Below are 27821 nucleotides of genomic sequence, written 5' to 3' on the forward strand. Positions count from 1 at the left end.
GCCCAAGTACACGGATAGTTAGGCGGTTAGAAACCAGGTTTAATTCCAAATCTCCTGTTCTAAAGTCGAAACCACTCCCGGTTCAAAGGACAAAAGCAGATAACGCTCCCAGTCCTGGGGAGAGGCGCGACACTTCCGGGGGGAGGGGCGACGCCAGCCGGCTGCGGAAGGCGGCGCAGGCCCCGCCACGCCGAACTCGCGAGAGGACGTGCCGGGGGACCCGCGGTCCCCGCACCGCCCGCGCGGTCTGTCGATCACCTGGCCCCGCCCCGCGCAGGCGCGCCCCCGGGCAAACCCCGCCCCACCCCTGGCCGGGCGGGAAGCGAACGCGCGCTCTGTCCCGTTACCATCTGCCTGCGGGGAGGGCGGGGGAGGCGGGAGGCGCGCGCTCCCGAGTTGCGTGCTCGCGTACGTCGCCGGGTTCGGCTGCGTCCGTTCCGCCGCCCGCCCGTTGCCGCCGCCGCCGCCGTCGCCGCGCTCTTGCTTCGCCGGCAGCCGCCTAAGGGGGCTGGGGCCCGGCCAAGCCGCCTCCGCCGTTGCCGGAATGCCGCGGGTGTACATCGGCCGCCTGAGCTACCAGGCCCGGGAGCGCGATGTGGAGCGCTTCTTTAAGGGCTACGGGAAGATCCTGGAGGTGGATCTGAAGAACGGGTGAGGAGGGCGGAAGAGGGGCCGGCTGGGTGGGGACAGGGCCCTGGTGGTGGCGGGGAGGCCGCGGGGACGGGAGGGGGACGCTTGCCTCGCGCGGAGCTGCTACCGGCCTGCTCCGACTCCGCCATAGTCGCGGCGCCTCGGGGGCGCGGGTAGGCCCGGGTTCCCATTGCGCCTGCGCGGGTGGGGGTGGTGGAGGGATAATGGGAGCTATGGTGAGGCTCTGAGTGGGACGGGGAGAAGGAAAACCCTAGTGCGATTGGGGCTCTGGGCGGGAGGACACAGCTCCAGGGCGCCGGGGAGGCCTGGGATTTTCCTCCCAGGCCCTGGGAACGAGGCCTGGTTCGTCTCCAGTAGATACCGACCTTTCCCGCTCTGAGGGCTGCTGGAAATAAACAGATTTCCTGCTGCCTTTTCCCCTCTTCCCCAGTCTAATGGATCAGATGGTCACAACGCATCTCTTCCAGGGACGGGAGCTCTGGAGAGATGTCCTTTTTTTAGAGTTGCCATGTGCTACACTTTTTTGGGCGGGAGACTGGTGTGAGTAATCTAGTGACAGTTTCGAAAGTATCGGCTTGCGGTGCTGAAAGCCTTCACCGTTCCCTCTGCAAGAGCAAATTAGCGTCTTAGCCTGCTGTCCTTAAGACTGCGTACAGTTTCCACGCTGTGGTTTCCGTTCTCCAGCTTGCCAAAAAATTGCTTTGTCGTTGTAGAATTTGTTGGAGAATAGTGGCCACCGCGACTAGTTGATGTAGACGGAAACCTACAGCTCGAAATTACTAACTTCCTACCTGGATATGGTCTGCTACTTGTATTCCTAATCTGTTTTGGTAAAGCAGGGCCTGCAGGGCTACAAGTCTCAAGGAAAACAGATGAGGAGTCAGGCCTGGGGAAAATATTCAACAGGGAAAACTGGGGGAACCAGGAAATGTCAGATAGGACTTCAAAGACATGGATATAAAAAATTAAGAGTAAGGGAAACATTTTAGGGTACTAAAGCTTGGGTGTTAGAAAAACTCTTGGCTTTTTTTTTTAAGACCTACTTTGCAACAGGTCCAATATGGCTACAGTTTACTCCCCAATGTAATAATAGCAACTAACACTTGAGAAGTTATGAAAGATACCTAAGTATAAGTCGCACACGAGGAAAAATTGGAAGTTCCAATATACTCAAACTGTTGGCAGGGTTTTAAAAGTTACTTTAAATTGATTCTTAGGAGGAATCACCTAATTAAGGAAAGTGTTCTCCATCAGGTGTTTGTTGTGAATGCTGATTTCTTTTAAAGGAGAAGGCTTAGGAAATCACTCATTTTGTACAACAGAGCTTTCAGTTCTTAAATATACTAGATAAAGTGGGGGAGAGGTTGTTATTGTCATTTGTATCATGTATCTGAGCAATCAAGTTAAAACTCCCAATTTTCTTCAGAGCTCAGCTAAGTTGACAGAATAACTAAATTTTGTGGGGAAAGCATGGGTTTTGAAAGCAGTCAGGCCTGGGTCAAATCCTAGCTTCACCGCTTATTATCTGTGGGCAGGTTACTTCTCTGATTGTGAGTTTCCTCATCAACAAGGAAAAGGAGGATTAGAGATAATTGTAAAGCATTTGGCTCATAGCTGTAAATGGTAGCTATGATTAAAGGGATTTGAGTGTGATCATAAGGAGACATCTTAGCTTGAGTGTTAATAACATGAAGCATATTTGGTGAGGCCTGTTTTTTAAGGTTACTCAAGTGATAGCAGGAAGTGATGGTAATGTTAATAGGAAAACTAATTAATGGAACAAATATGTTGATAACCCACAAGATGCCTGCTACTGTGCTAAATAAATTAGCAGAAGGGGAGGAGGCAGAAAAACGGTTCTGCTCTTGAGTAAATTAAGTGCTAGTGGTTAAAATACACACTTTTGAGTTAAGAAATGCTTGCTCTCAATTTAAACTCAACAAGTGAAGCTTGGAATGGTTTGTTTGAAAATATTTGTTTCAAATGGGCTTTAAACTGTGGATTGACTGGGGTTTGAAGTGAAGTGTCTGGGAATAGTGTATGTCATAACTGATAATAGTCGAATAAGGAACCGTTTTGAGAAATAAACAATCTAGCTTGGATTGAGTCTCATGAATGATCTAGAAGTTTAACAACATAAGTAAGAATCAGTAACTAAAATTTTACACCAAACATTCAAGATCACAGATAGGAGTCCAAGTGCTCTGGAGGGAATAATTGAGCAACCTGAGAAATGGTGATAGAAGAGGAAGGACCAGTCCTTCCAGGACCCTAAATATGTGGGTCTCTTGGGCAACTACTCATTTTTACAGTTCTACTAAACCATGATCCATAAAATCTGTAATTGAAAGCGAAGGGAATGAAGAATGGGAGGTCATTTTAGGGATTTGAAGGCAGGTGTGACAGTCACCAAACAGGAAGGAGTACCTCCTGGCAGCATTCAGGAATCCCTGCAGAGAGGAAAGTGACTTCTGAACTAAGGACCAATGGTATAGATGTGTTTCAAGCAAGAATTGACTGGATGGGACTGCTGTAGTGCAGAGGAGTCTGAAAGGTGTGTAAGCATATAGTCCTGGAAACTTAGGAAGGACAGTAGAGCCCCTGGAGAAGCTTTTTTTTTTTTAACATGCCTGGATTTTGATTATTAGTAACAAACTCAGAAGTAGCTTTTGGGTGTTTAGGACTTTGAAGACTTTCTGAAGAGTTCAGATTTGTAAAAGTGAGATGTATCAGCGGACAGTAGATACGTTGGGCTGCAGAGTTGGGGGTAAAGTTAAGAATTAGTTAAATAGGCATAAAGCAATGGTATAATAGAAGGTTGACCAAATGAGGAAGCAGATGAGCTCCCCAAAGGAGATTTGGTATCCAGGAGATGTTATGGACCCTTTTGGGATTAGAAGAAGGAAGATGTATGTTCATTGCCTGCTTGTATGGTACCAGGTAACCCTAATCTATATTACCTTTACTTTAGAGAACTCCTAGAAAGATGTCTCAGTGTGGGACTACAAGCATGATGTAAATCTCCTGCAACCATATAGACCATTCCAGATCCCCTTCAGGTCTCCTACATTCATATGTGCCACATTGACTCCAGCAGGAGCCACTGTGGGGCCAGGGGTAAGGAAGCAACAATATTAGCACCTGTTTTATAGCCTTCCAACTCTATGGTAACTTTTGCTGTTTTCGATTATTTGTGAATTCTGTGAGCTTTTTTTTTAAATTAATAAATCACTTTTTCATGTAGAATGTAGATGTTTTTTAATATAGTAGTTTCTTTTGCCACATAATCTTGTGGTTTTGGTCATAGATCTATATATCTTAATTTTTCCATGTTTTGGCTAATGAATGAAATCACTTACTAAGATTATTTTATTTGCCTTTGCCTAGTAGCTAGATAGGTAAACCCCCAAGTCATTGAGGAGTTTTGGTTTTTTGGTTTTGGTTTTTTGTTTTAGTTGGTTAAATGTGTGAATTAAAACTCTCCGGGGAACCTTGGTCTTAAATTTCAGAACCTATGTTTCATATTACAGTGAAATTGTGAGCAGCCAGAATTTTCAGAGGATGTCCTGGTCAGTGTAGTTGGATTTTCACAATATCTTAAGCATTACCAGGAAATTTTTTTTGTTTTCACCCTTTGTTTAAAATTCTTCAAGTAGAAGATAACCTTAGTTAATTTTTTAAATGTGTTAAGACTCTTTCAGTGAGTCAGGTCGTTCTGATTGCCCCAGAGTATGCTAGGGCATTGTTAGGCCTTAGATACTGGGATGAGTCTCTGCCAACGCCAGAACCTACACAGGGATTTTCTCTTTTGATTGAATCCTTGATGGGAGCTTTTTTTTACTTCTTGTCTTTGCTCTTAAAGAGGCAATACGGAAAATACTGATGTTCCAGGTTATTGATTTCTGGTTAATTGAACTTTTAGTTTATTATTAAAGATTCATTCTTAATTTGTATGTTTCAAAATAGCACATATTTATTCCTGATTATAAAAATTTTACATATTTATTGTACTTTTTAAAATACAAAGGACAAAAAAATTAAAGATGGCACTGTTTGCACTTTGAAACTTTGCCTCTTTTCACACACATGTGCATGCAGTTCTTTAGCCTTCCGCCACCTTTTTTACAAACTTGGATTCATATTGTACATTCTATTTTGTAACCTTTTTCCACCTAACAGCCTGATCCTTTTTTTCGTCTTGTGTGTTCTCCTACAACCTATCTCTTAACAGCTACATAGTGTTCACACATGTAAATATTATTTAATGTGCATAAGTAAAACCATGTTGCAAGACATTTCAGTTGTCTGGTTTTCCACTGTTTTATGCATCTATAACACTGTGACGAGTATCCTTTATGTAAATCTTAGGTCAGATTCCTGGAAATGGACCTCTGGAGTCAAAGTGTATACAGCCGTCCCTCAGAATATATGCAGGCTTGGTTCCAGGACCCGCTGCTAATACCCAGATCTACGGATGCCCGAGTCCCATAGTTGTTTCCGCATGGAGGGTCACCTGTGCATGTTTTTAACTGTCACTACCTTTTGGTTTCCATTGCTCTCTAAACAAATAATATTTATTTATGTTTTCACCTGCCATGTTTAAGGGTTCCTATTTTTCTGAACTCTCAGCTACCCTTTGTCATAGTTTTCAATATTACGACTTTTTAATTAGAATGTCTGAAATTATACATGAGGAAGTTATCTTGAAGCTTTTAAGCCTTATCCATTTAGCCAACCAAGCATAACAGGTTCAAGAACTTAAAAGAAAAAAAAAACTTTTTGACTAATTAGAAAATAAATACAGGTTCATTGTAGATAAATTTAGGCAATACCAAAAGCATAAAGTAGAAAAGGAGTATCATTAAGAATCTTTTTAACACAGACAAGGTCTTATGTGCAATTTTATGTCCCACTTTTTCTACTTAATTTTTATCATGTATTTTTTCTATTACAGTAGAATCTTTCTCATAAATCACATTTAATGGCTGCATAAAATACAGCCATTGTATGGCTGTATCCTGATTTACCCAGCCATTCCTCCTAGGTTGTCTCTAAATTCTTGCTGTTCTGTATAATCCTGTGATGGATACCATGCACATAAAACTTTGTTTGCATTTTTATTATTCCTTGGGACAGGTTCTGTGAAGTAAAATTCATGTGTCATGGCAGGAATGAACATTTTCGGAGCTCTCAATGCATGTAGCCAAATAACTGTGCGGAAAAGCTGCGCCAGTTACCCTTGTATCAGCAGTGTCCGGGCCTGCCCGTCACGGCAGCCTCACCAGCACTGAGCATCCATATTGTTTTGAATCTTTGCTAATTTAACAGGTGAAGATGGCCTCGGGTGTTTTAACCAAGAGCTTTTTCTTAAACAAGTAGGAAATCATGAGAAAGAGGACTATGGATTGATTAAGTAGCATTCTGTCATTGTTTTATTAGTACTACTATTACGAATGTGACCAAGTTGGTTTTTTTTTTTACTGAAGTCTCCTATTGGAGTCAGCCTACTTCCAAAAATACATATGTTTAGTATGTTACTTTTTTCTTAAGCCATTGGTAATTTTTAAAATTTCTGTCATTTTGAAAAGTCAGTGCCAGGAGACCATACATGCCATACTGCAGTTTGACCAAATATTACTAGCTTAAACTGTCCTGGCTTGAGACTTCCACACCCCCTCATGTTCCTGGTTTCCCAGTCAGTCTGTGATAAGAATAAACATCATCTACTATATTTCAGTTTAAAAAACATATATATATATATGTATACACACACACAAAGAATAAACATCATCTGTAATTAGTTGGCCAAGTCGTTTTAAATCTCTATTCCTCAGTTTCATAGCTTGCTCTTCCCTTCCTTGTTGAGGTATCATAGGAATAAAAGGGCCACTTGAAGTATTTTGCTCTTCTTAAACGGTAGGCAAGAATGTAGAGTAGATAAAATGTGTTTTGGTTTCTTAGTGTCTTTGGATACTTCCAAGTAACCTAAACAGAAAATTGTATTTTGAGCTTCTCAGAAGAAAGGTGCTCCAAGCATCTGAGAGAATACTGTTGGGGCTGGCATTTATAAATTTGTAAGCCAACACTGAAAATTTTTTTTAATTTTAGAAAATGTTAACAGCATGCATTTGTATGATTTATTCTTCAACTAAGTATATCAAAGCACTTTACAAACAAGTGTTATCTCTAGTTTGTACTGATGGGGAAACTGAGGCACAGGGGATTAAATGACTGGGCCAAGGTTACAGAATGAGTTATTCACAACTCTGAAAGTTGAAGATCTTCCTTATCCAGACACCAGATACAGCATGGGCAGCATCGGTCAGAACTCCTCCATGCTGTTTCCTCCCAGATGATTCAGTCCTGTACTTTGGGGCCTTGCTGCCAACGGTGAGAAGGTAGTTCAGGTTCCACGGTGTGTTCAGTCGTTGGTCTCCTTGCAGAGGCTTCCGGCAAGCTGACAAGTTACTACCAAAAGTGAGGCAGGTGGTATTTTTTTATGACGTTGGCCCTAGACAGAAACTGCTAGTGAGTCCCTTCCTTGGGCTACTCTCTGAGGAGCTGAAAGGTGGTATCGTCTTTGTAATGACTGAACGGGGCAGGATTTGTGCGAGTAAACCATCTTTGTCCTGTTATCGTTGGTAGGCCTGTCTGGTCTTGGAGTATCCTGAAGGTGAGGGATCGGATTGTGCTCTGGATTTGCACACTCGTATTTTGAGGAAATGCCCACCGTGACCTTTCCTGTGTGTTGAGATGAAAGTCTAGAGGTCCCGGGACTGCACATGATACCTGAAGAAACACTTAAAGGACGCTTGCTATCCCTCTGCAGGCCCCCCACCATGTCCTGTGCCTGGATGCCAGATGGGGGCCTTCATGAACAGAGACCAAGACCTAGAGAGAGGGGAAAACTGGAGGATGGCGGTCTGAATTCAGCCTTCACCAGGGAAAGGGGCGAGCAGGAGGCTTGGGCAAGGGGGTCAGGAACCACAGACCAGAAGCACTGACTTTGAGAAAAGTTATTTCATGTGGATGAAATGAAGCTATTGATCCATTAATGTTTAAAGAATTGGAAAAATTCGTTAAAATATTAAGTGAATTAAATTACTGATTTCAGGGGAAGGGCATCCCCAAGAAATAGCATGGGGAGTGACATCATTAACCAAAAAGAAAAAGGAGAAAGAAACTTGCTGCAGCCCAGGGACTGTGGGGTGGTTATGAGGGACATGGAAACAGCCAAGATGGTCCCAGAGGCATAACCTCTAAGAGGCTTTAACACCTGACACCCCACTCGTAGTGTCGTTTTAGAGGTAAGTACAAACTGGCTTTGTTTGTAGCTTTGGTGTGGAATCAGGTAGTGTTGTCTGCTGAGTGTACACATTTATTTCATTAACTACAAGTAACAGTGGTTCTGTCTTATGTTCCAAGAGTTTTATTTTAAATTAGTAATACGACTTTCGTCTCTTGAGTTTTTTTTTTAATTGTTTTTAATTTGTGATTGAGTCTTCATGAACTTTAGTGTGTCATCAGGGAATAGTTGACCCCTTTTCTTGTGAGACCTTTTAATTTCATTTACCCGTAGTGTTGATAAGTGTCAGATAATTGAAATGGTTGCATGTGTGCTTGTGTTTGCCCTCCTTTAAGGAAAACAGCCCTGTTGACATTAAAATGTCCCAATAATGTATTTCATTATGGGGTTGTGATAGTTTGATCCACAAACAGTTTGCAGGTGTGTTGCTTTCTGGGGTTAGTCCCATTTTATAAGGTAGAAATATCATAGCAGCCTCATGGAGGTGAAGTAACTTAGTTCATTTTTGAAGCCGTTTTGAGTAGTTGGAACAAAATGGCAGCTAGACCCATGGAACAGTTACAGAGTAAGACTAGGTTTGAATTTGCTACAGATTCCTCTCTCCCTCCTGCTTTCTGGAGGAATTTTGTATTATCACTAGTTTTTTAAATGATTATTTCTGCTCCCTTTTCCTCACTCCAGTATGTGAATATTCCTTCAGAGACGGGTTGATACTGTTTTAATGATTGTTCTCTCTCTATTTTCCTAGACTGGTGTTAAAATTTTGATAATTGACATGTAGGTTTGGTTCCACTAGCAGCTTAAAGGATAAATGTTCACAACTTACTAGTATTAGTACACATCAGATGCAGTGTGTCTTGCCACTTAGTACTTCTCATCAGATGCTAATGTTCATGTGGGCATCTGTCTTCCACAGCACACAGTTTGATGCCACTGGTTTTCTGTGCTGGAGCTTGTGTCTCTCAAATTGTTTGCTCTGTGGACCACTTCTTTCTGCTGGTGTGGAGACAGTAGAACATGGTGATGAAGTGTTGATTTCAGTTAGGACCTAGGATTGAAGAGTCCCAGGTGTTGGGTAGCCTTGGCAAGTTAATTAACTGCTCTTAGCCCTAGTTTCTCCATCTGTGAGATTACCAGTAAACCCCAGAGTTGTGAACATTACTACAAAGGAGTTTGAAAAAGGAAAGGGTCCTGGGGGGCAGTACTTTGCTGGTTGCTGCTATAATCCTTATACAGTTGAAAGTCTGTAAACCTTACAGTATTCTTTGATTTCCGGTCCATTTTTTTCCCCACACCATTCATGCCTATATTTTTTGGTCTCAGTCACCATTCCTTACAAAACTAATTAAATGCATTCTTAAATACGTGATACTGTCAATATCCATTCACATCCACCACCTCTAGGTCCAAATTTCCATCATCTCTATGCTGGCCTAATTTTTGCTGAGCCTTAAAAGCAAAGACAGATTCCAGGGGTTGATATGGGGCCTCCAGAATGGGGATTGCACAGAATAATCTTATTTTTCCTCTATTCTTCTAGTCTGTTATGTTCTGAACCCACACATGTTTTCGGAAGGACCAGATGGCTGACACTGGCTAATGGGAACCAAAAGACGAGTGAAAGTAACCTGGTTGTCACATACCCCAAGCTTACAGGTGCTTCACCTGCCCCAAGATCAATTTCTTTTTTCCTCTGGCGACTACCCCACTGTATCAAAAAATGTTAATACAACCTGGCTTATCTGAGGTTAGATTATCAAGTCAAGCAGCAGCATCTCTTGAAGGAAAGGATTGTGCTCAGAACTGAGAGAGAAGCACCCACCTTTACAAAGACAGTGTGACCTTGCGGTTAATAGCTTGGGGTTTGGAGTCAGATGGACCTGGGTTCCGATCCAGCTATACCACTTAGGAGCTCCTTGACTGTGAGCAAATTGTTTAGCCTCTCCCAGCCTCATTTTCCTCATTTGTAAAATGGGAGTAATAGTAGTAGTAGCAGGGATGAATGAAATAAATCAATTATTACTGTGTGCCAGGCGCTAAGCTAAATATTAGCCTTTGTTAATATTAAAGAGCTTGTAATCTAATGAGAGGATAAGCACAAAGGAAAAAGAACAAGGCTTGAAAGGCCCCCAAAACATTGTCATGTGAAATATAAAACTGATTAGAAGTGCCAACGCTAAAGACAGTGCTAAAATCCTTGGAGTTAAGCAACTTTCTGAGACTTCATGAAAGAGAATTCTTAAGTATATGGAAGACAATTGCTGTGATTCACCCCATGTAATCGAGGCATTCCAGCTTTAGAGAATAGTGTCAACACAAGTCTTAGGAGTCAGTGTAGACCTCTGAGCAAGAGAATGGTCTAGCAGCTGACTTTCCCTGCTGCATGTAAAGAGGCAAGTTGACTAAGTTAAAATAGCCATAGCCTAGAACAAAGTAAGGTGAGGGCCCGGCGCAAACTGTAGAGCTGGGCAGTACACTGAGCGGGCAACCAGAGAGGAAGAGTCAGAGGTGACTGCAGGGTTGTTAGGGGTGAATCAGATGGTCAGGGGACCCAAAAGAGAGGAATCATGAGGTAGGTTTTCTTCTTTGAAGGTGGGGAAAGATCAAGTGCAGACTGAGCTGTGGCCAACGTTTGCAGACCAGGAATCCACACTAGCTCTAATCAGAGAGCTCTTGGTGTGCGGGAACTGCCAGTTTGCCGACGTGAAAAGAGCCCCAGACTGGGTACTGGTGAGCCCCGAAGTCGCACCCCAGCTCTGCCACTCAGTGAGCACGGGTAAGTCATCCACCTTCCACGGGTGGCCTTGATGGCCCTCCCTCCTTGAGGCTAAAGAGAGGGAGGCTGGAATGCCCAGAGCAGCCTCCTTCCTGTCTCAGGATAGAAGGGATCTCAGGAACCTACTTCCTGTGGTAGGAGCTCCTAGTTGGGGGTTATAAACAATCCTCTGTTGCTGAGATAGTCAAAAAGCAGCCACAGTCGTGACCCGGAGCAGTGAATCTGACGTCGGTTAATTCTCCTTTGAGGGCCTGACCACTGCTTCCCTGGAATGTTACAGACACTTGGAATCCCGGGCAGTTACACTGTTGTCACTCACAAGCTTGTCTCTGAGTTGGCCTCACCTGAGCACTAGAGAGTTGGTTGCAGAAGTATCTTTCTGCAGTTTTCCAAGCACTTTATGTGGACAGCAAGAATTTCTGTTTTTTATTACTATCCTGTCGGTATGCCCTAACTTTTTTTTTTACCTCATAACACAAGCCGGCTGAAACATAGGACCAACACCGAGTGCTTTGAAAGAGGGCTGTTTGTTTCCTGATCACTGAAAACCATTTCTTTCAGGGTAGATTTTTAGGACTCTGCCCTTAAAGTACAGTGCTGTTGACCCTAGTTTCAGGGTTCAAGCCACCCCATGGGTTAACTTCAACAGACGAAAATTTTTCCTTGGCTACAGCAACATCCCTAATCCTGACCAGCCATGGAGAGGTTCGGTTCTTGCAAGGAAAATGAGTGAATGTGGGAATGGCTCACCACATTGGGAAAACAAAACTCATCCTGCTGATGGTTGGCTGAGGACTGTCGTGTCCACATACAAAGAAAAGCATGTGGCACAGTTTTAGGACAAAGGTGAGCAGAGATCCACTGTGGAAAGGGGCAAATTGTTCTTATAGAGAGACCCTCCAAGGCGTGCCCCTCGGTAAGCAGTACGGGCGGGTGACAGCAGGCACACGCATGGAGGCTTGCTTTCCCTGGCTCCTCGTCCCCACTCCCCGCCAGTCAGCTGGTGTTGCACACCCCGTAGTCACACCTGTCCAGTTAGCCACTGATACCCTTTCTCAGACAGACTTTTTTCCAGTCTCCCTGTTCAGTGAAGATGTTTGGAAGACAGAGAGAGGTTGACCCTAAGCCATTCAGAGAAGGGTGATACTGACCCCCCATCCTCTTCAGGAGAACATAGAGTGGTTTGGGGGACCGTTGGTATAGGTTATTAGGATCAGGGGAAGCCTGTTCAGCAACAGCACAAGCTCAGATGATGATTCTTCTTGGGTGAAAAAGTGTGATTAACATTTCTGAAATCGAACTCTTAGAGCACTTTAGTTTTAAAAACATGTCATTCCAGTTCTAGCATTTCAGAGTTCTGACTGAGAGCCTGAGCAGCACCCCAGCTGCTGAACGAGGAAGACCAGAGCATTGGGAGTGGTGTAAGAATGGACTAAAGTTTAGAACAGCCCCTCATAACTCAATGTGGCTTTTGTTTGTGGCATCCAGAGACCTGTCTGTACTTGGTAAGAATCATGGTGCCCATCTGTCTTGGAGAGAAAATGACAGGAATTCCCCTTTCATCATTTTTTGACTGCATTTGTCAGGATTAAATGTGATCCAGAGGAAGAGTTTGAGAAAAGGCAGTAGCAGAGAAACATGGAAGAGAGGAGTTTTTCTTTTAATTGAAAAAGTTTACATGTAAATAGGCCATGCCTTTTGTTCTCTCACACAGGCGTAGAGAGGGAGGTGGAAGGACGGGACATCAGGGAGTCAAGCCAGAGGAGGCATATTGGTGGGGTTTTGGTTGGGTTTTGTCAGTCTCTGCCTTAGGGATCTTTTTAATCTGTCATAGATTCATTCTCCTAAATTCCTTCATCTTCTTCATTCTTATACTAGAATTACCGAAAGATGGTTGTTTTTAATGGAGCAGAAGAGGAAGAGTGTCTGCAGCGAGTACTGAGAAATTTATCCTGCTGGGTTGTGTTTGTGAGGCTCACACCAGAAATATGTTTACATAAATACACACATGCCAACACACAGAGTGTGTACATGCATGTGTGTGTTTATATCCTTCCTTTGACAAAGGATTCAAAAGGAGAGTACTTTTGGGGAGAGATTGGTTTCATGTTTTTTTAGCTAGAAACCACAAAGGGATATTATGATTAATTTGGAAAGATTCTCTAATGTTACCAGGGGGAGCTTCACTTTCTTGAAGGCACTAAAATTTAATTCAGAGATAGTTAAACTATTTAAATAAAACTGAAATTGGGACTCATACATTAGTTTTTAAAGACATTTTAGATGATAAAAATTACATTTATCCCTGTCCATCTGTTAGTGTTGTATACCTCTGGTGCTACCATATTGGTTTAAATTAGCCCATCATTAAGCCAGAGGAGGACTAATTTTAACATTTATCTATCATACTTTGATGTTAGGAGAAACCTCAAAGATATGTAGTATAACTCCCTCAATACACAGATAAACTTGCACCCAGAAAAATAAAATTACTTAAGTGGGCTTTTCAGAGTTGGTTTATAGCATAACCAGGACTAGAATCCATGCCAGTTCCTGCTGCTCCAGTCATAATAGTTTATAAAGTTTGAGTTCTGGAGTCATGTCACAGGCTTTGAATGTCAGCTTTGCTTTTATTATGCATGTTATTTAACACTATATGCCTCAGTTTCCTCCTCTGTAAACAGGATTAATAGTACTTGGCTCTTGGGTATTGTGATTATTAAACAAGATAAGATTTCTTTGTATATAGATTACTTAGTAAATATTAAGTAACATTTTATTATTGTTATCTAGTCTTCCTGCCTTATTTGGAGAACCCATTTACTCTGCTTATATTTACTGAGTAAGGTGAAGTCATTCCTTCAGTAAAGCGGATCTAAGTAAACAGTGATGTGGTAGAAGCAGCCACACACTGATCTGGTCTTTACCTTGCTCTTAGAACAGGAGTCCCTACCAGGTATGGTTGTGCAGGAGCATACTTGGTTTGATCTTCCAGACCCACCCAGCATGTCAGTGGCAGAGAGAAGTAAGTCAGGTTCCTGATTTAATCCTTGGACTGGACTTTGACATTAAAATGTTCCAAATAGATTTTGTTGCTTTGCACAGAATAGCCACCGAGATTTTTCTGTGAAATAAATTAGCCGTAAGTCACCTATTTTAATAAGTGACTAGGATATCCCCAAAATGTGGCTACTAAGTAACCTGCTTTTTGAAACTTTTTAGAAGTGAAGTAAATATTAGAAAAAGGGTCATTTTCTCCTGATAACACAGATCCGTCCCTACAACTCAGAGAATTTTATTGGCAAGGTGTGCCTTGCTTCACTTCAGCCTCAGCTGCAAAGGAAGAGTGGTCTGTGTGAGCTCTTTTTTTTTTTGAAAGATAATTGTGCCTCCACTTAACAGATTGTCATTACTTTCCTTTAGATGTCAGAATGAGCTCAGCACATAAGCTTGGAAAGAGAAAGAGCATGCCCGGGGTGACCCCTGAGTCTGGGAGGATGCATTACTGTGTAGTTTTGACATAAGCATCACTTGTTAACATAAGTTTGGCTTTCTATTTCAGATGAATTGCAGGGCTTAGGGTCTTCCATTCTCTGACTCCCAAGTAGTTGTAAACCCTAATTATTTTGAAGAAAACAGGGTATTTTGTGATTTCTTTGTTTAATCCTCAGGAGTCAGTGTTGTCCTTCTGACATCGCATCAGATGAGTTAGTGGCACTGAATAGTTGCCAGTATGTAACTCTTAGAGAGGGCTGGAGGCCATTTCATCATGCCCTTGTTGAATGTTTTCTCTCACCCCTCTATAGTTGGCATCTGGGCAAGTGGGCAAAGCAGACCTATGACCAGTCTTGACAACTAAATGAAGGAGGATACTTTAGTGATCATAAAGCACTTTTTAATGTAGGACGTTACTGATGTGGAGAGGCTTTGCTTTGCTTTGTCACCTATGGCAGTCATGGTCAAATCATTTCTTATTACCTGCTCAGCAATTCCAGCCTATGGAAGCATGAAATCAAGTGTTAGAGACTTCATAGGCTATCAGTTGAGCCAGGTATCTTCTGAGTTGTGTTACCACAGAAGATTTCCCATTAAATACTGAGCATGTCTGTTACTTTTTTTAAATGGAGGTGCTATTCAGTTGCATGCCATTGTAGACATTCAGCATAAAGAACCCTCTGAAGTTTTTAGCTATACTGAGACTCTGATTTGAAAGGAACTCTTTAAATCTTTAGTAAAGGAAGAATTCTTCAGTTCTGAGTTCTCTCACTCACTTAACATGTTGCTGAGTACAGCATTATATGCTAAAGAAACTGGAATTATTTTGGCCAGGCCAGTTGAACTTCTGGCAAGACCTCTAACACGTTTTTAGTTTCAGTATGTTTAAACGTGGAGGGTTAGTAGGCAGTGTTTGTCTATGTACATAGCTCTGTTAGAGTTTAAAGATGTTGCTTGTAACTTTTATGATTAAGATGGTTTTGGTTTTTAAGTATAGGCAATGGTCACAAAGCTAGACATTTCATAGCACATTAAACCAAACTAAAGTTTATTGATAACATAGTTGATAGGACGTTTGTTTAACCTTGCTTATAAATACCTTAAAATTTTGCATTTTAATTTTGTAAGTTGTACTCTTCAACAAGTGTTAATAGGGTTGGGGTGGGGGGTTGTTTTCTTTCAGATACGTGTTAAACCAGCAAACCTCTTTGCTGGGAACTTCCTAGCAATACTATGTAAAGAAGTTTGCAGTTATATATAGGTTATAGAGGATTCCAGCCCACCTAAAACCTCATGGAAATGAATTCGGAACATCATGAGGAGGAGAATAGCTCCAGATTTTTTTCACTGATAATTTTTAGGATAGTTAATTCACTTGTGCTTATGTGTTTAGGTAGAAGAACAGGAACTTTAAAAAAAAATTTTTTTCTTTCACTGAGGAGAGTTAAGTTACTATTTTTTTTTAACCTGCTGTGTTATTCCAACATAATTTAACAGTTAAGACACAGTACCTGAATGTAGGTCTGATTGTTCTCCAAGATACTTTGGGGCTAAAGCTGTGTGATTTGAAAGAGCACATATTCAATCTTGTAGAATTATATCTTTTAATGCCTTATTCCAAGCATTGCTGTGGGGGTCTTTGCAGTTGCCACCAGCTACTTGGGGTAACAGAAGAAGTGGTCTCTGTGTAGCCAGCCTCCTACTAGACAGACAGGAGTGTACCTTGAGAAGTCTCCCTGTCCTCTCGCAGTGCCTGTGGGCACAAAGCAGGGTGGTTTCAGCTAAAGAGAAGAGAAAGCTGATCTGTAGTTTGCACAACCCGCCTAACCTTTGCTAAGCATGACCCTCACTGCTTTCTCTTTAATGTTAGTGAAGCTGAATGTCAGATTGGTGCCAACCAGGGTTTTGTTTGCTCTCTTCTAGATACGGGTTTGTGGAGTTTGATGATCTGCGGGATGCAGATGATGCAGTTTATGAACTGAATGGCAAAGACCTTTGTGGTGAGCGAGTAATTGTTGAGCATGCCCGCGGCCCACGACGAGATGGCAGTTACGGTTCTGGACGCAGTAAGCATTTAAAGGGCATTTGTATCGATGACATGCTTTTGTTATTAAATGTTAACTCTTTAAGTAATTTATTAATTAATGTTACATTGAAATGTATTGATATTTAAGCCATTTGTTTTATAAATTATGTATCTTTGAATGTAAAATTGCAAATAAACATCTTTAATAATGTTTAATTTTTATTAAATTAATGACAGATTTCTTGTTTTAATACTTTTATAAATATGTTTAATGATGTGTGTTTGTGTTGTTGTTTTTTTTTCTCTGTAATGCAATTGTTTAACATAGATTTAACAAAGACCTCAATGTTTTAATTAAAAGAATCCTTTGAGGCTAAGATGACTGCCTGTTCCATTTGCTGACCTTGGGTTACCTTTCCATGCGTGGCTCTTTGAACCATTGTGGCCCTTGGCTGACCAAAAACAGGAAGCCATGTGACGACCGCAACCTTTCCCCATTAGACCTGGGTGGTGAGGACCCCAAGGGTTAGACACAGATGAGATTAAACTGAAATAGGTGCCTGAAAATCTTTTTTTCATATAAAATATTCACAAAAACTTTAATCACTGTGAGTAACACCAGTAACTGATTTAGTAATTTGGATACTTATTTCTAAATTGTTAAATTGTTAATAGTTTTTAATTTATGCATGTTAATTTTAAATATAAATATTAATGAATATATATACTTACAACTTTGTAAATTAAATTATAAATTTTCATGTTTAGCTGATTGCTTTTTTAAAAATCTAGATTAGAATTAAGGGTGGGGATAGAGTTAAAATATATGTATGCTATTTGGGGTGGGGGGTAAGTGGTATTATGTTAAGGGGCATATGTGCTGTATCATTTTTTCCTTTTCCTCCGCTGAAGTAATCTCATCTATTTGAACCTTCCAAAGGTGGATATGGTTATAGAAGAAGTGGCCGAGATAAATATGGCCCTCCTACCCGCACAGAATACAGACTTATTGTGGAAAATTTGTCAAGTCGGTGCAGCTGGCAAGACCTAAAGGTTTGGGCTCTATTAACCTTCTGGGATACGGTTGGGCAGGAGTTAAGGTTGGGAAAGAGGTCATTTTGTGCAGGCCAGGCACACACAGAGAGCCTTCCCAAAGCATTTGGAAATTCTCCAATTAGAAGTTCCATAAAAACAAAAGACATCAGAATCCCACTGCTACTGTACGTTATGGGACCAGCGCTCTACGGCTGTAAGGACAGCCTGTGTTATATGAAATGCTCCTCTATAGAGAATGTTACAGAGATCACCAGTTGTAGTTTCTGTAACTAGCAGTGTTTCCTGCAATATTAGTTATAATATGCATGTTTGTGTCAGCTTCCAGTGTAGATCCTCATTGGTGAAAATGGCTGCCTGACCCATGTTCTTTTGTAAGGTTTGTTTTTCATTGAATATTTGTCCCGAAAGAGTTTTAATGTCAAAAATTAAGGTCCAGTGCTATACTGACCATCCCGTGTACTGATTACAGTTTGATTTTTGAGAACAGTGTTGGTTTTTTATCTCAATAGGGGAAACAAACCTTATTGAGTAGTGTCTTAACCTGGATGGTCTTAAGAGGACAGGTATAAAAGATACTCAGTTTCCCATCTCACATCTCATTTTCAGTCCATTGTTAACACGTCATCTCTAGCAAAATGAGTGAATGTATTTAGGTTCAGCAAAAAGTATTTAGGAATCCTTAACATTCGGATAATCTTAACTTATGAAAGCACTTTTACATCCTTTTTTTTTTTTCAATGTGCTCCAGTCTTTAGATAACAAAGATGTGATCCAGAAAAGGTTAATTGATACAGAAGGTCTTAGAAGAAGAACTGGGACTAAAACATACGCTGGTATTCTTTCTAGTACACCGCGTTGGCTGTCAGTATTTACAGCAGGCCCTGGTGAGCGTCTGCCAGCAAGACTGCTCACTGAGGAATGACTCCAGGATTCTGAGAGAGAAGGATTGAACATTTTGGGTAGAAACTGGAACAGCTTTCAGATTTGGAGTTAAACTAAAGCTTAGCCAACATCCTCAGTTGGTTTTCTACTTCTGTACCTTTGGCAGCTTCACTCTCAGGGAAGCAGAGCAGTAGAGCCAATTTCCGAGGAAGTCAGGGCAGCCTTAGAGCAGGACTCAAGCCCGCCTGCCTGCATTGAATCCCAGCTCTGCCACTTACCACTGTTTTTACCTTAGCAAGTTACTTTCCTCCTGTGCCTCATATTCCTCAACTATAAAATGGGATTAATACTCATTTCTACTCAAGGTTATTGTGAGGATTGAATGCATTTTTACAAAAAGCGGCACAATAAATGCCAGCTGTTTAATCAAGGAAATGCAAAAATAAATTTAAGGGGTGTTGTTAGTTTCTAAAATGTGTAAAATAATAATGCCCAATGGTGACGTTGGGATGAAATTTATACAGTAGTATATATACCTCAGGTGACATTGAGAATTGGTGATTTCACCCACAGTGGGTATTTTTAAGAACTTAGGTTCTGAAATCTGGCTGCTTATGTTCAGACCCTGGCTCCTTCCCTTACTACCTGAATGACCTTGAGCAGTTTGCTTAATATTACTTGTATTTTACTTTTCTGTAAGATAGGGGTAATGATTGTATCTACTTCATGTGGCTGTAAAGAAGACTAAATTAATTCCTGCCTATAAGATGAACATTCTGTATGTTAGTTGCTACTAGTTTGGAAGTGTGGCAGTGCACAACAGAAGTAGTGACAGTCTTCAAGCCCTTTCACCAGAGTTACTATATATCTCAGCTTGCCCAGGCTTGGCATAACTTAATAGCATCTTCATTTACTCTCAGCTGTATCCCAATTTGGATGGTAAATTATATGGGCCCCCTGCCTTTTGCCCAGAACCCCCACTCCTGTCAATAATTCAGATGAATTTTTGTACAAAGACTTTCAAAGTCCTAATAATTGGAGAATCCTCAGAAAAAGTATTGGGCACACTAATTATGAAGATTGTAATGTATGTTAAGACATGTAAACATTTTATGATACAGTGAGCAAAGAAATAGTATCAAATAGCATATAATCAGTGTTTGCAACTTTATAAAATATGGAGAGGAAAGCAGTAACAAAAATGAACTATTGAATATTTAATTATATTAATATATTACATGTTCCTAAGTTTTAAATTTATCCAAATTTCATATTCTTTTTAAACACTGATCATATCTCCTCTTACTTACTTACCACTTCAGTATTTATCTTGCATGTTGTATTTCTCACTGGATTGTGTTAGGTCCTCAAAGAGAATGAGGACAGAGACTTAAGAGATGGGTGGTCATTCTACTTTGAAGCCAGAGCTGGATGGTATTGTTCTGTTGTCTTTTAGTCTTTCATAATCCGTCTGTGAATTTTTTATGTTTTACCTTAGATATTTATCAGTAGCTGTACATGCTTTCAGTAAGAATTTGTAATGAAATGTAGAAGACTGGACTTAAAATGTGTAGTGTTTTGAGCTTCTAAGAACTTAACCACTGTAAAATTTTGGAAATGACAGTTAACTAAAAAAATTTATATTCACACAAAACTGTTTAAAGGAACAATTAAATATTATTATCCTTATCACCCACCTAATACCCCTAATGCTTTAACAAACCTTGGTGGATGGTTGGTGTGTGGCTGGAAGTATTTAAGAGTAAACTTCATTCTGAGGAAAGCCAGCATTTCTTCCTAAAAGAAAGGAGAAACTTTCATTATGATGACTGTGTTAGATATTTTTGCAAAATATTTCTTAACCTATTCGGGTTTTTTTCTCCTTTAGGATTATATGCGTCAGGCAGGAGAAGTGACCTATGCAGATGCTCACAAGGGACGCAAAAATGAAGGGGTGATTGAATTTGTGTCTTACTCTGATATGAAAAGAGCTCTGGAAAAGTTAGATGGAACTGAAGTCAATGGCAGAAAGATCAGATTAGTTGAAGACAAGCCTGGTTCCAGACGTCGCCGGTCCTACTCCAGGAGCCGGAGTCACTCAAGGTACCGTTGATGTCTTTAAGTGTGCGGTTGGTGTCAGTTCATTAATGAGCACGTGGATAATCCACATTCGTTCTCCTGTTGAATTCTCAGTACCATGGTTCTGTCTGGCTCTGACTCGGAACTTCGAACTGAGTGTTTATTTGTAAAACTCTAGAACTCTTATGCCATAAGTACAAATAGAGGTAAAGTCCTTTCTTTGAGGCAGGTATCAATGATCTTCTTCCGCTTTTCTTCTTGGGTCCCCTGGACCATACCCTTACTGGGGCAGACATGACCTCTGGCCCCTTGGTGACTCTTCAGATACTCCAGCTACTCAGGAGTGGAGACTTTGCCTCACTCAGCAGCTGCTCTGCAGGTGGGCCAGACATTTGTGGACAAGACAGATATGGTCCGTGCCCTCTTGAAACTCAGCACAGTGGACAAGATAGGCATTGAGCAAATAATCCCCACTGTGATGAGTACATCAGAGGAAAAGCACACAGCACAGCTCCCCTGGAGAGCTGGCAGAGGCTTCTCTTAGGACACGACATAGAAGCTGCGCCCGAAAGGATGAGTTGGGGATGGTGGGCAGAGGGGATAGTGCCTTTCTAGCAGAGAGAATAGCGTCTTTTGAAGGCCCGGTGGGGGCAGAGGAGAGCAGCTCGATGAGGTGGAGAAGGGCCAGGTCCTGCTGAGCCACAGGCCAGGTTAAGGTTTAAGAGCAGCAGGAAGTCATTTGTCTGGCCTTTTCAGGTTTTAATGTTTTGTTTTAACTTTTTATTATGGAAAATATTAAGTATATAAAACATTGGAGAAAATGGCTTAATGAACCTTGAAGCCCCTCATGTTTATCACCCATCCAGTTTCAGTATCTTTTATTCTGCCAGTCTCGTTTCATCATCCGCTCCTGCTGCATCGTTTAAAGGCAAGTCAGACATCCTGTCATTCTGCCTATAAATACTTCAGTGGGTGTCTCTAACCTTTTCAATAAGATCGTGAGGCCATATCACAGCAACACGTTTGTATTCAGCTTTCCCCAGTGGCCTCAAATACGTATTTGGTAGTTGGTTTGTTCATATTAGGATCCCAAGTAGGTCTGCACTTTGCAATTAGATGATGTGTCTCTTAATTCTCCTTTTAATCACTAGTATATCCTCCTTCACACTCTTCATTTTCCATACATTTAGTTGTTGAAGAAACGGTTTTGAAGATTTTTCTCAGAGTTGAGATTTTGCAGATTGTGCCCTTCTGGTGATATTTACCCCATCGCTTTATCCTGTCCCCCGTATTTCCTGTAAACTCGTAGTTAGACCTTGAGGGCATTTAGAGTAAAGCCAGTATTTTAGCAGGTGCTTTATGCTTCCTGTTGCATCTCTTGTGTGGTGTCCAGATGTCCCGCTCTGAATGGTGATAACATGCATCTGTGTGTTCAGGAGTTGTCAGCCTGAGCCGACCATTACACAGTTCTCAGTTCTGCGTCAACATTCTGCCTAATAGGTTTAGAGCCATTCAGTAGTGGTGGTAAAATGATGGCTCTCTTATTTTCTCATTCTTTGTGCATCTAAAGGCTGTAATTCTATAAAGGATGATATCCTTCTTCTACCCTTTTATTACCCTAAAATATAATTTTTACAGTAAATGCAGAATAAAAGTTGATACCTTTACTTACCAATTTTCAGAATACTAAATGTGCCCTAGCAACCCCCCAAAGGAGGTGATGAGGCTTGGTTGCTTAGTACCATTTTGAATGAATTCTTGGACGTTTATATATTTAATGTTTCGTCTATTGCAGTCAGTTTTTTAGGCTCAAATTGTTCTGTCTTTGGTCATTGGGAGCCCTTCAGGTTGGCTTCTGTGTCTTTTGGTTTTGATTTGTGTGTGATGTGTTTTACTGTTTCCCCAAATTTTTTATTGCTATCGGTTTTGAACATAAATGTTGAAAGAATAGTTCATGAGCACCCATATGCTCTCCTTCAGGCTTCAACAGTTGTTAGCATTTTGCCTGTCTATATATATATACTTATGGTCACACCCTGTACATTTATTTTGCCATAGCATTTGAAGGGAGTTTGTAGAAATTATGACTCTTCACCCCTGAATACTTCAGCATGTGTCTCCAAGAATGAGGATAACCACGCTTCCTTTTTCTAACCTAAGAACATTAACAGTGATTCTATAAAGTCATCTAATGTCCAGGCCATATTCAGATTTCCCCAGTTATTCGTGGATGTTCTTACAGCTCAGCTTTTTCCTGGCCAGGATCCATCCAGTCATGTATTGCAAGGGGTTGTTGGGTCTCTTCAGTCTGAAGCAGTCCCCCCTCCCCCGACCCACTGCTTGACATTTACTTTTCTTACCTGTTTTTTAAAATACTGTCCCACATTTCGAATTTATCTTTCTTCTTCATATTGTTGAACTTGTCTTTATCCCCTGAGCTTCTATACACTGAAAGTTAGCTCTAGAGAGGTGTGTTTGAGATATAAATTAAACATTTTGGACAAGAGTCCTTTTGTAGACAATAGTGCCCAGGAATCTTTGAAAGTCTCTGTCATGAGATGTACCATCTTTGCGTTTTCTGCCATACACCGGGAATTGCTCATTTTCCCCAATGAGCCCTGGTTGCTTTTGGTAGAAAGTGACAGAGTCCACAGTCTTGGCTTATTAAAGATTCTTTAAACTTGGAGTGTACAGTTGACGCTTGAACAGCAAGGGGGTTGGGGTGCTAGCCCTTCATGTCCACCGTTCCGCACCTGGGGGTTCAACGAACCACAGAGTGTGTATTTAGTGTTTATTGGGAAAAAAACCTGTATATAAGTGGACCCATGCAGTTCAAACCTCTGTTGTTTAAAAATACAGGTCAGCTGTATTTTTAAAACAGCTCTCTGGTCACAGTGGGTTGAACAGATAAGCGAAGGGCAAAACTGTATGCAGGAAGGCTGGTCAGGAGCTGCTGTGGTACCGGGGAGGGCGGGGGTGGCTTGTTCAGCAGCGGTGGGTGGACTGGAGACGATTACAGGAGAATCATCTACATACGGGATGAGGGAGAGGGGTGAGTCGAGGGTGGCGGCGGGTCCTGGTATGAGGAACTGGGGAAAACAGTGGCATCCATGGGAATAAAGCAGGAAACCAGCAGGAAGAACAGGTCTCAGGGAGAGGTGGGCTCAGGACTGGAGGCTTTTGGAGTTTCAGACTCGCCGGTGCGTCTCTGCAGGTGACTGGGTCTCTGGGCGCGGTGCGTGGAGAGTTCTCTTCCAGCTTTGTGCCTGGACGCAGACAGTGCCGTGCGTATTTTCTGATTGAAAAGATGACTTAACTGACCTTTCAGCCAGCCTTTTGTCAGCAAATATTTTTAAAAAACATTTTCTCTCTCAGGTCTCGCTCTCGAAGCAGACATTCTCGTAAGAGCAGAAGCCGAAGCGGCAGCAGCAAAAGCAGTCACTCTAAGAGTAGATCCCGATCCAGGTAGGCCCCCCGGCACTGGTGCGGGCCCCCCTGCCCGTTTCCCACTGGGGTGTTAGTGGCGTTCCCGCTCTCCCCTCAGCAGGTTTCCCCAGCCCTGGGTGGGAATCGCGGGCCGGGCAAGCTGGGCGTTCCGCGGTGCGGAGTGGCCCTGCGCACAGCTTCAGCCTTTTCGTCTCCTGAGTAGCCTCAAGTCTGACGTGACGTGCGGCCTCGCCGTGCCCGTGTCTCCTCAGGTCAGGCTCCCGCTCCCGCAGCAAGAGCCGCAGCCGCAGCCAGAGCCGCAGCCGCAGCAAGAAGGAGAAGAGCCGGAGCGCCAGCAAGGACAAGAGCCGCAGCCGCAGCCGCAGCGCCGACAAGCGCCGCAGCAAGAGCAAAGACCAGGCGGAGGAGAAGGTGCAGAACAGCGACGCCACCGGCAAGTCCAAGAGCCGCAGCCCCAGCAGGCACAAAAGCAAGAGTAAAAGTCGAAGCCGGAGTCAGGAGCTGGGCGTGGAGGAGAAGCGGGGCAGCGTGAGCAGGGGCCGCAGCCAGGAGAAGAGCCGCGGCCAAGAGGAGGGCCCGCGAAAGAGCCGCAGCCGCAGCCGCAGCCAGGGGGGCAGCCGCAGCCGCAGCCGCAGCCGGAGCAAGGACAAGAGGAAGGCGAGGAAGAGGAGCCGCGAGGAGAGCCGCAGCCGCAGCCGCAGCCGCAGCCGCAGCCGCAGCAAGAGCGAGAGGAGCAGGAAGCGGGGCGGCAAGCGGGACAGCAAGTCGGGCAGCAGCAAGAAGAAGAAGAAGGAAGACACCGACCGCTCCCAGTCCAGGTCGCGGTCCCGCTCGGGCTCGAAGGAGCGGGAACGAGCCAAGTCCGAGTCGGGCCAGCGGGAAGGCCGCGGGGAGAGTGAGGATGCCGGCGCCAACCAGGAGACCCGGTCCAGGTCCAGGTCCAATTCCAAATCAAAACCAAACCCTCCGTCAGAATCACGCTCCAGATCAAAGTCCGCATCAAAAACCCGATCTCGGTCCAAGTCTAGATCCAGGTCTGCGTCCAGATCGCCCTCCCGGTCTAGATCCAGGTCCCACTCAAGGTCCTAACTGGCTACGACCACAGCTGGAACTACCCGAGAAGTCTTTTGTACATGTTTGGTAGCCGTAGCACAAGTGATTGAAGTAGAACATATGTCACTGCTGTACATTTTTAACTCCCCTAATGGTGTGTCTACAATTGTTAAATCTAAGTGCTTCCTCTCCATAAAGCCTCCTGGCACCAGGCCTTCCTGCTCGACTGAAAACAATCTTCTCTTTGAAAACCCCCTTTACTCATGGCCCACAGTAGAATATCCAAAATGCCTTGGCTCTCAGGCCTGGCCTTTCCTACAGGGAGCTCAGTACCTGGATGGCTTTAAGGCTGGAATGAGGACATAGGTAGGTATGGTGAGTTCAACCATTTTGCCCTTGAATTGATGCCCTTTGATGTATGCCATTTAGTGAAAGTGCTAAGTCTTAAGTTTCCTACCACTTTGGTTTCATATTTTTGGACTTAACAAAGTTGTGAATAGCACAGTCGAGGAAAATTGATACCTGCAGTAACCCATAGGAAATAAACTGTAGAGTTCCATATTCTGGTATTGTGATTATATTGTTTTATATTAAAAAAGAAAAGAAAAGAATTTTTTTTAATTTTATTTTTCCCCGTCTTGCAAAGTATAGTGATCCCTGTTTCCATTAAATTTGAATAAAGACTATTTTTGCTTGACAAAATTTCATGGTGCTTGAATTGGAGTTGCATTTCCTGATCTATCTTGATATCTTAGCATAAAAAGTTCAGGTGTAATGGCTGTTTTGTTCCTTGAGGTCACCCATAGATAGGGAGCCAACACTTTTCCTGAAGGATTTTTCTTACACAACAGAATAAAGTCAAGTTTCTTAGGAATTTACAGTCCTTCCTCTCAAGACGCTTTTGGCCAAACTGATGAGAAATCAGTTTAGCAACTCAGAGCATCAGCAGATGAGCTCTTCATGAACATAGAGTTCTTTCTCCTGTGCTGTTTGTGGACTGTCTTGCCATGATGAATCTGAAATGTAGAATACCTCGTCCTTTTAGGCTTTGGGCTCATCAAAACTAGGAAGAGAAACTACGCAGGACTGCCTGTGTCCCGCGCGTTCTCTGCGTTGCTTGCATGACCTCGCTCTGTAGGAGAGACCAGAGGTACGGTGATTCCGATCTGGTCTCCACCCTGGAGGGACTGTTGAAAGGCGTCAGTCAAAGCAGGGCCTTTATCACGTGCTGCCACAAGCTTGGGGGAGAGAAGGCCGCTTTTCAACCCGCTGCCTATGGATGTACTGGGGGCAGTTCCTAGATTTAAATACTGTTGCCTTCTATTGACCATACCCTGTAGGACACACTGGGAAGACAAAATCAGTTTCTTGCCCTCCTGAAGGTTGTGATCTGGTTGCAAATGATAAACACTGGTAGGGTAAAGTGGGCATTCCAAGAAGGGAGTTGGAACTTCATCTGGGTTCAGAGACACCTTGGAGGAGACAGCACTTAGGCTGAATCTTTGGAGATGTAGGGGTGGGAGGCCTTTCTGTGGAAAGAAACACCTGTGAACAAAGCCATGGAGCTGCAAAAGCATTGGGCAGGGCCCTCAGGGACCATGGAGTTTGATAATGGGGAAGAAGAGAAGCAGATTTGGCAAAATGGTTTGGGTTAGGGCTGGAGGAGGAGGAGGCAGAGTCTGGCCTCTGCCCTGTAAGCACTGGGGAACGTGGAGGACGTGGGTTGTAGAGCCACACTGCTGGATGGCGGATCTGAGCACAGGAAATGTGAGCAATCGGAGGCAAGGAAACCAATTTGGGGAATGCAGTAAGCACAGATCCTGTGGGGCCTGGACAAGGCAGTGACGGGAATGAAAGAGGTGACTGGGAAAAGGAACTGTCGGGGGGATCCAAGATGGTGGAACCTTTTGAAGATGGGGCAAGATGAAGGTGAGTGAGTTCACTTTGGGAAACTTCGAATTTCAGGAACAGACTGGGAAGCCAAACCAAGGAACCTCACTCAGTCTCCTTGGAGCTTTCTGTGCACTCTTGCGTCGTCAGGACAAGATGATGACTCCAGCCAGTAGAATTCCCACTGCCTCGGGTCTCACGGTGGTCTCCAGTAGATGACAAGAATTAAACATTCCCTAATTTTATCCCTGTATGGATGGGAATGTTTGTTGTTTTAAACAAGTTTAAGTTTTTTAAGCCTAATGTTTTAAAAGTCACCTTAATTTCACTATCTCTAACATAGCAACTCTATTTTCCCAAATTCTTTTCCACGCTTTGTTTCTATTCATTCATATTTTAAACATTTATGTTTATATAATTCAGTAAACTTTGTTACTTAACATCATGAGCATTAGAAAGTTCTCGCTTAAATGTTTAAGGCACATAAATTCTCACCAAGTGAATTTATTAGCATGTGTGATCCTTAAGTATGATGCTATGCAAGTTCCATGTGTACACAGAATGGAGTTGCGGTCATTTTTCCCCCAGCAGTTTCTAAATTCATTTATATTTACTTAAATTGTGAATGAAAAGAGGTAAAACAAAAATAAGAAAGATGGAAACTCATCTGTTGAGTTCCAGACATGCACCAGAGGTTAGAACTTTGATGTACGTTTTGCACCTTGTTCTCACACCACCACCCTGAGGTCAGTGTTGTTGGACCCAGCTGCAGATGAAGGGCGTCCAGCATGCTGTCCTCCCAGCCCCAACAATGTTAGATGAATGTTAGTGCCTTCTATGGGCCAAGTGCTGTTCTAAGGCACTGGGATAGAATATGAACAAGACAGAGAAGCACCCCCTGCCTCTTGGAACATATACTTTTAAGACGGATCACAGGGCTTGGCCCATGATGGTATCAGTACCGAACGCCTCCTGTGGGCCAGATTTGTCTTCGGCAAATCACTGCAAATGGACTCTCCTCCCACCCCTTAGGAAAAGTTTTCTAAATACAGTGCTTGTTCTAGACTGCATTGTTTACCCTAGACAACAAACTGAGCCAGAGGGTAGCAGTAAATTTTGAGAGTAAAGTTGGGTAATGCCTGCCCTTCCCCTCCCAACTG

The 27821-nt window shown here is 42.8% G+C and overlaps 1 protein-coding gene and 1 long non-coding RNA gene across 5 annotated transcripts in view; one reads left to right on the plus strand and one right to left on the minus strand.

Moving 5' to 3' along the window:
• The first annotated feature begins 405 nt into the window (after nt 1-405).
• SRSF4 (serine and arginine rich splicing factor 4) lies at nt 406-25478 on the plus strand. The gene is made up of 6 exons (XM_031464534.2): nt 406-651; nt 16152-16294; nt 17195-17307; nt 20081-20295; nt 23647-23736; nt 23970-25478. Exons 1-6 carry the CDS (start codon nt 545-547, stop codon nt 24805-24807), a joined length of 1506 nt encoding a protein of 501 aa, XP_031320394.1. The 5' UTR covers nt 406-544; the 3' UTR covers nt 24808-25478.
• Nucleotides 4594-27821, minus strand: part of LOC116156806 (uncharacterized) — a 28659-nt gene continuing 5431 nt past the window's right edge. For 2 of the 4 annotated variants that reach the window (XR_004140666.2, XR_004140665.2), the window contains one exon: nt 25380-26909. This is a non-coding gene — a long non-coding RNA (uncharacterized LOC116156806). Of the gene's footprint in view, nt 8954-19440; nt 19559-19915; nt 19990-25379; nt 26910-27821 lie in introns of those variants that run through there. The other 2 variants (XR_004140668.2, XR_010383909.1) reach the window with 2 other exon arrangements.

Source organism: Camelus dromedarius, chromosome 14, assembly GCF_036321535.1.
Source record: "Camelus dromedarius isolate mCamDro1 chromosome 14, mCamDro1.pat, whole genome shotgun sequence".
Taxonomy (NCBI): Eukaryota; Metazoa; Chordata; class Mammalia; order Artiodactyla; family Camelidae; genus Camelus; species Camelus dromedarius.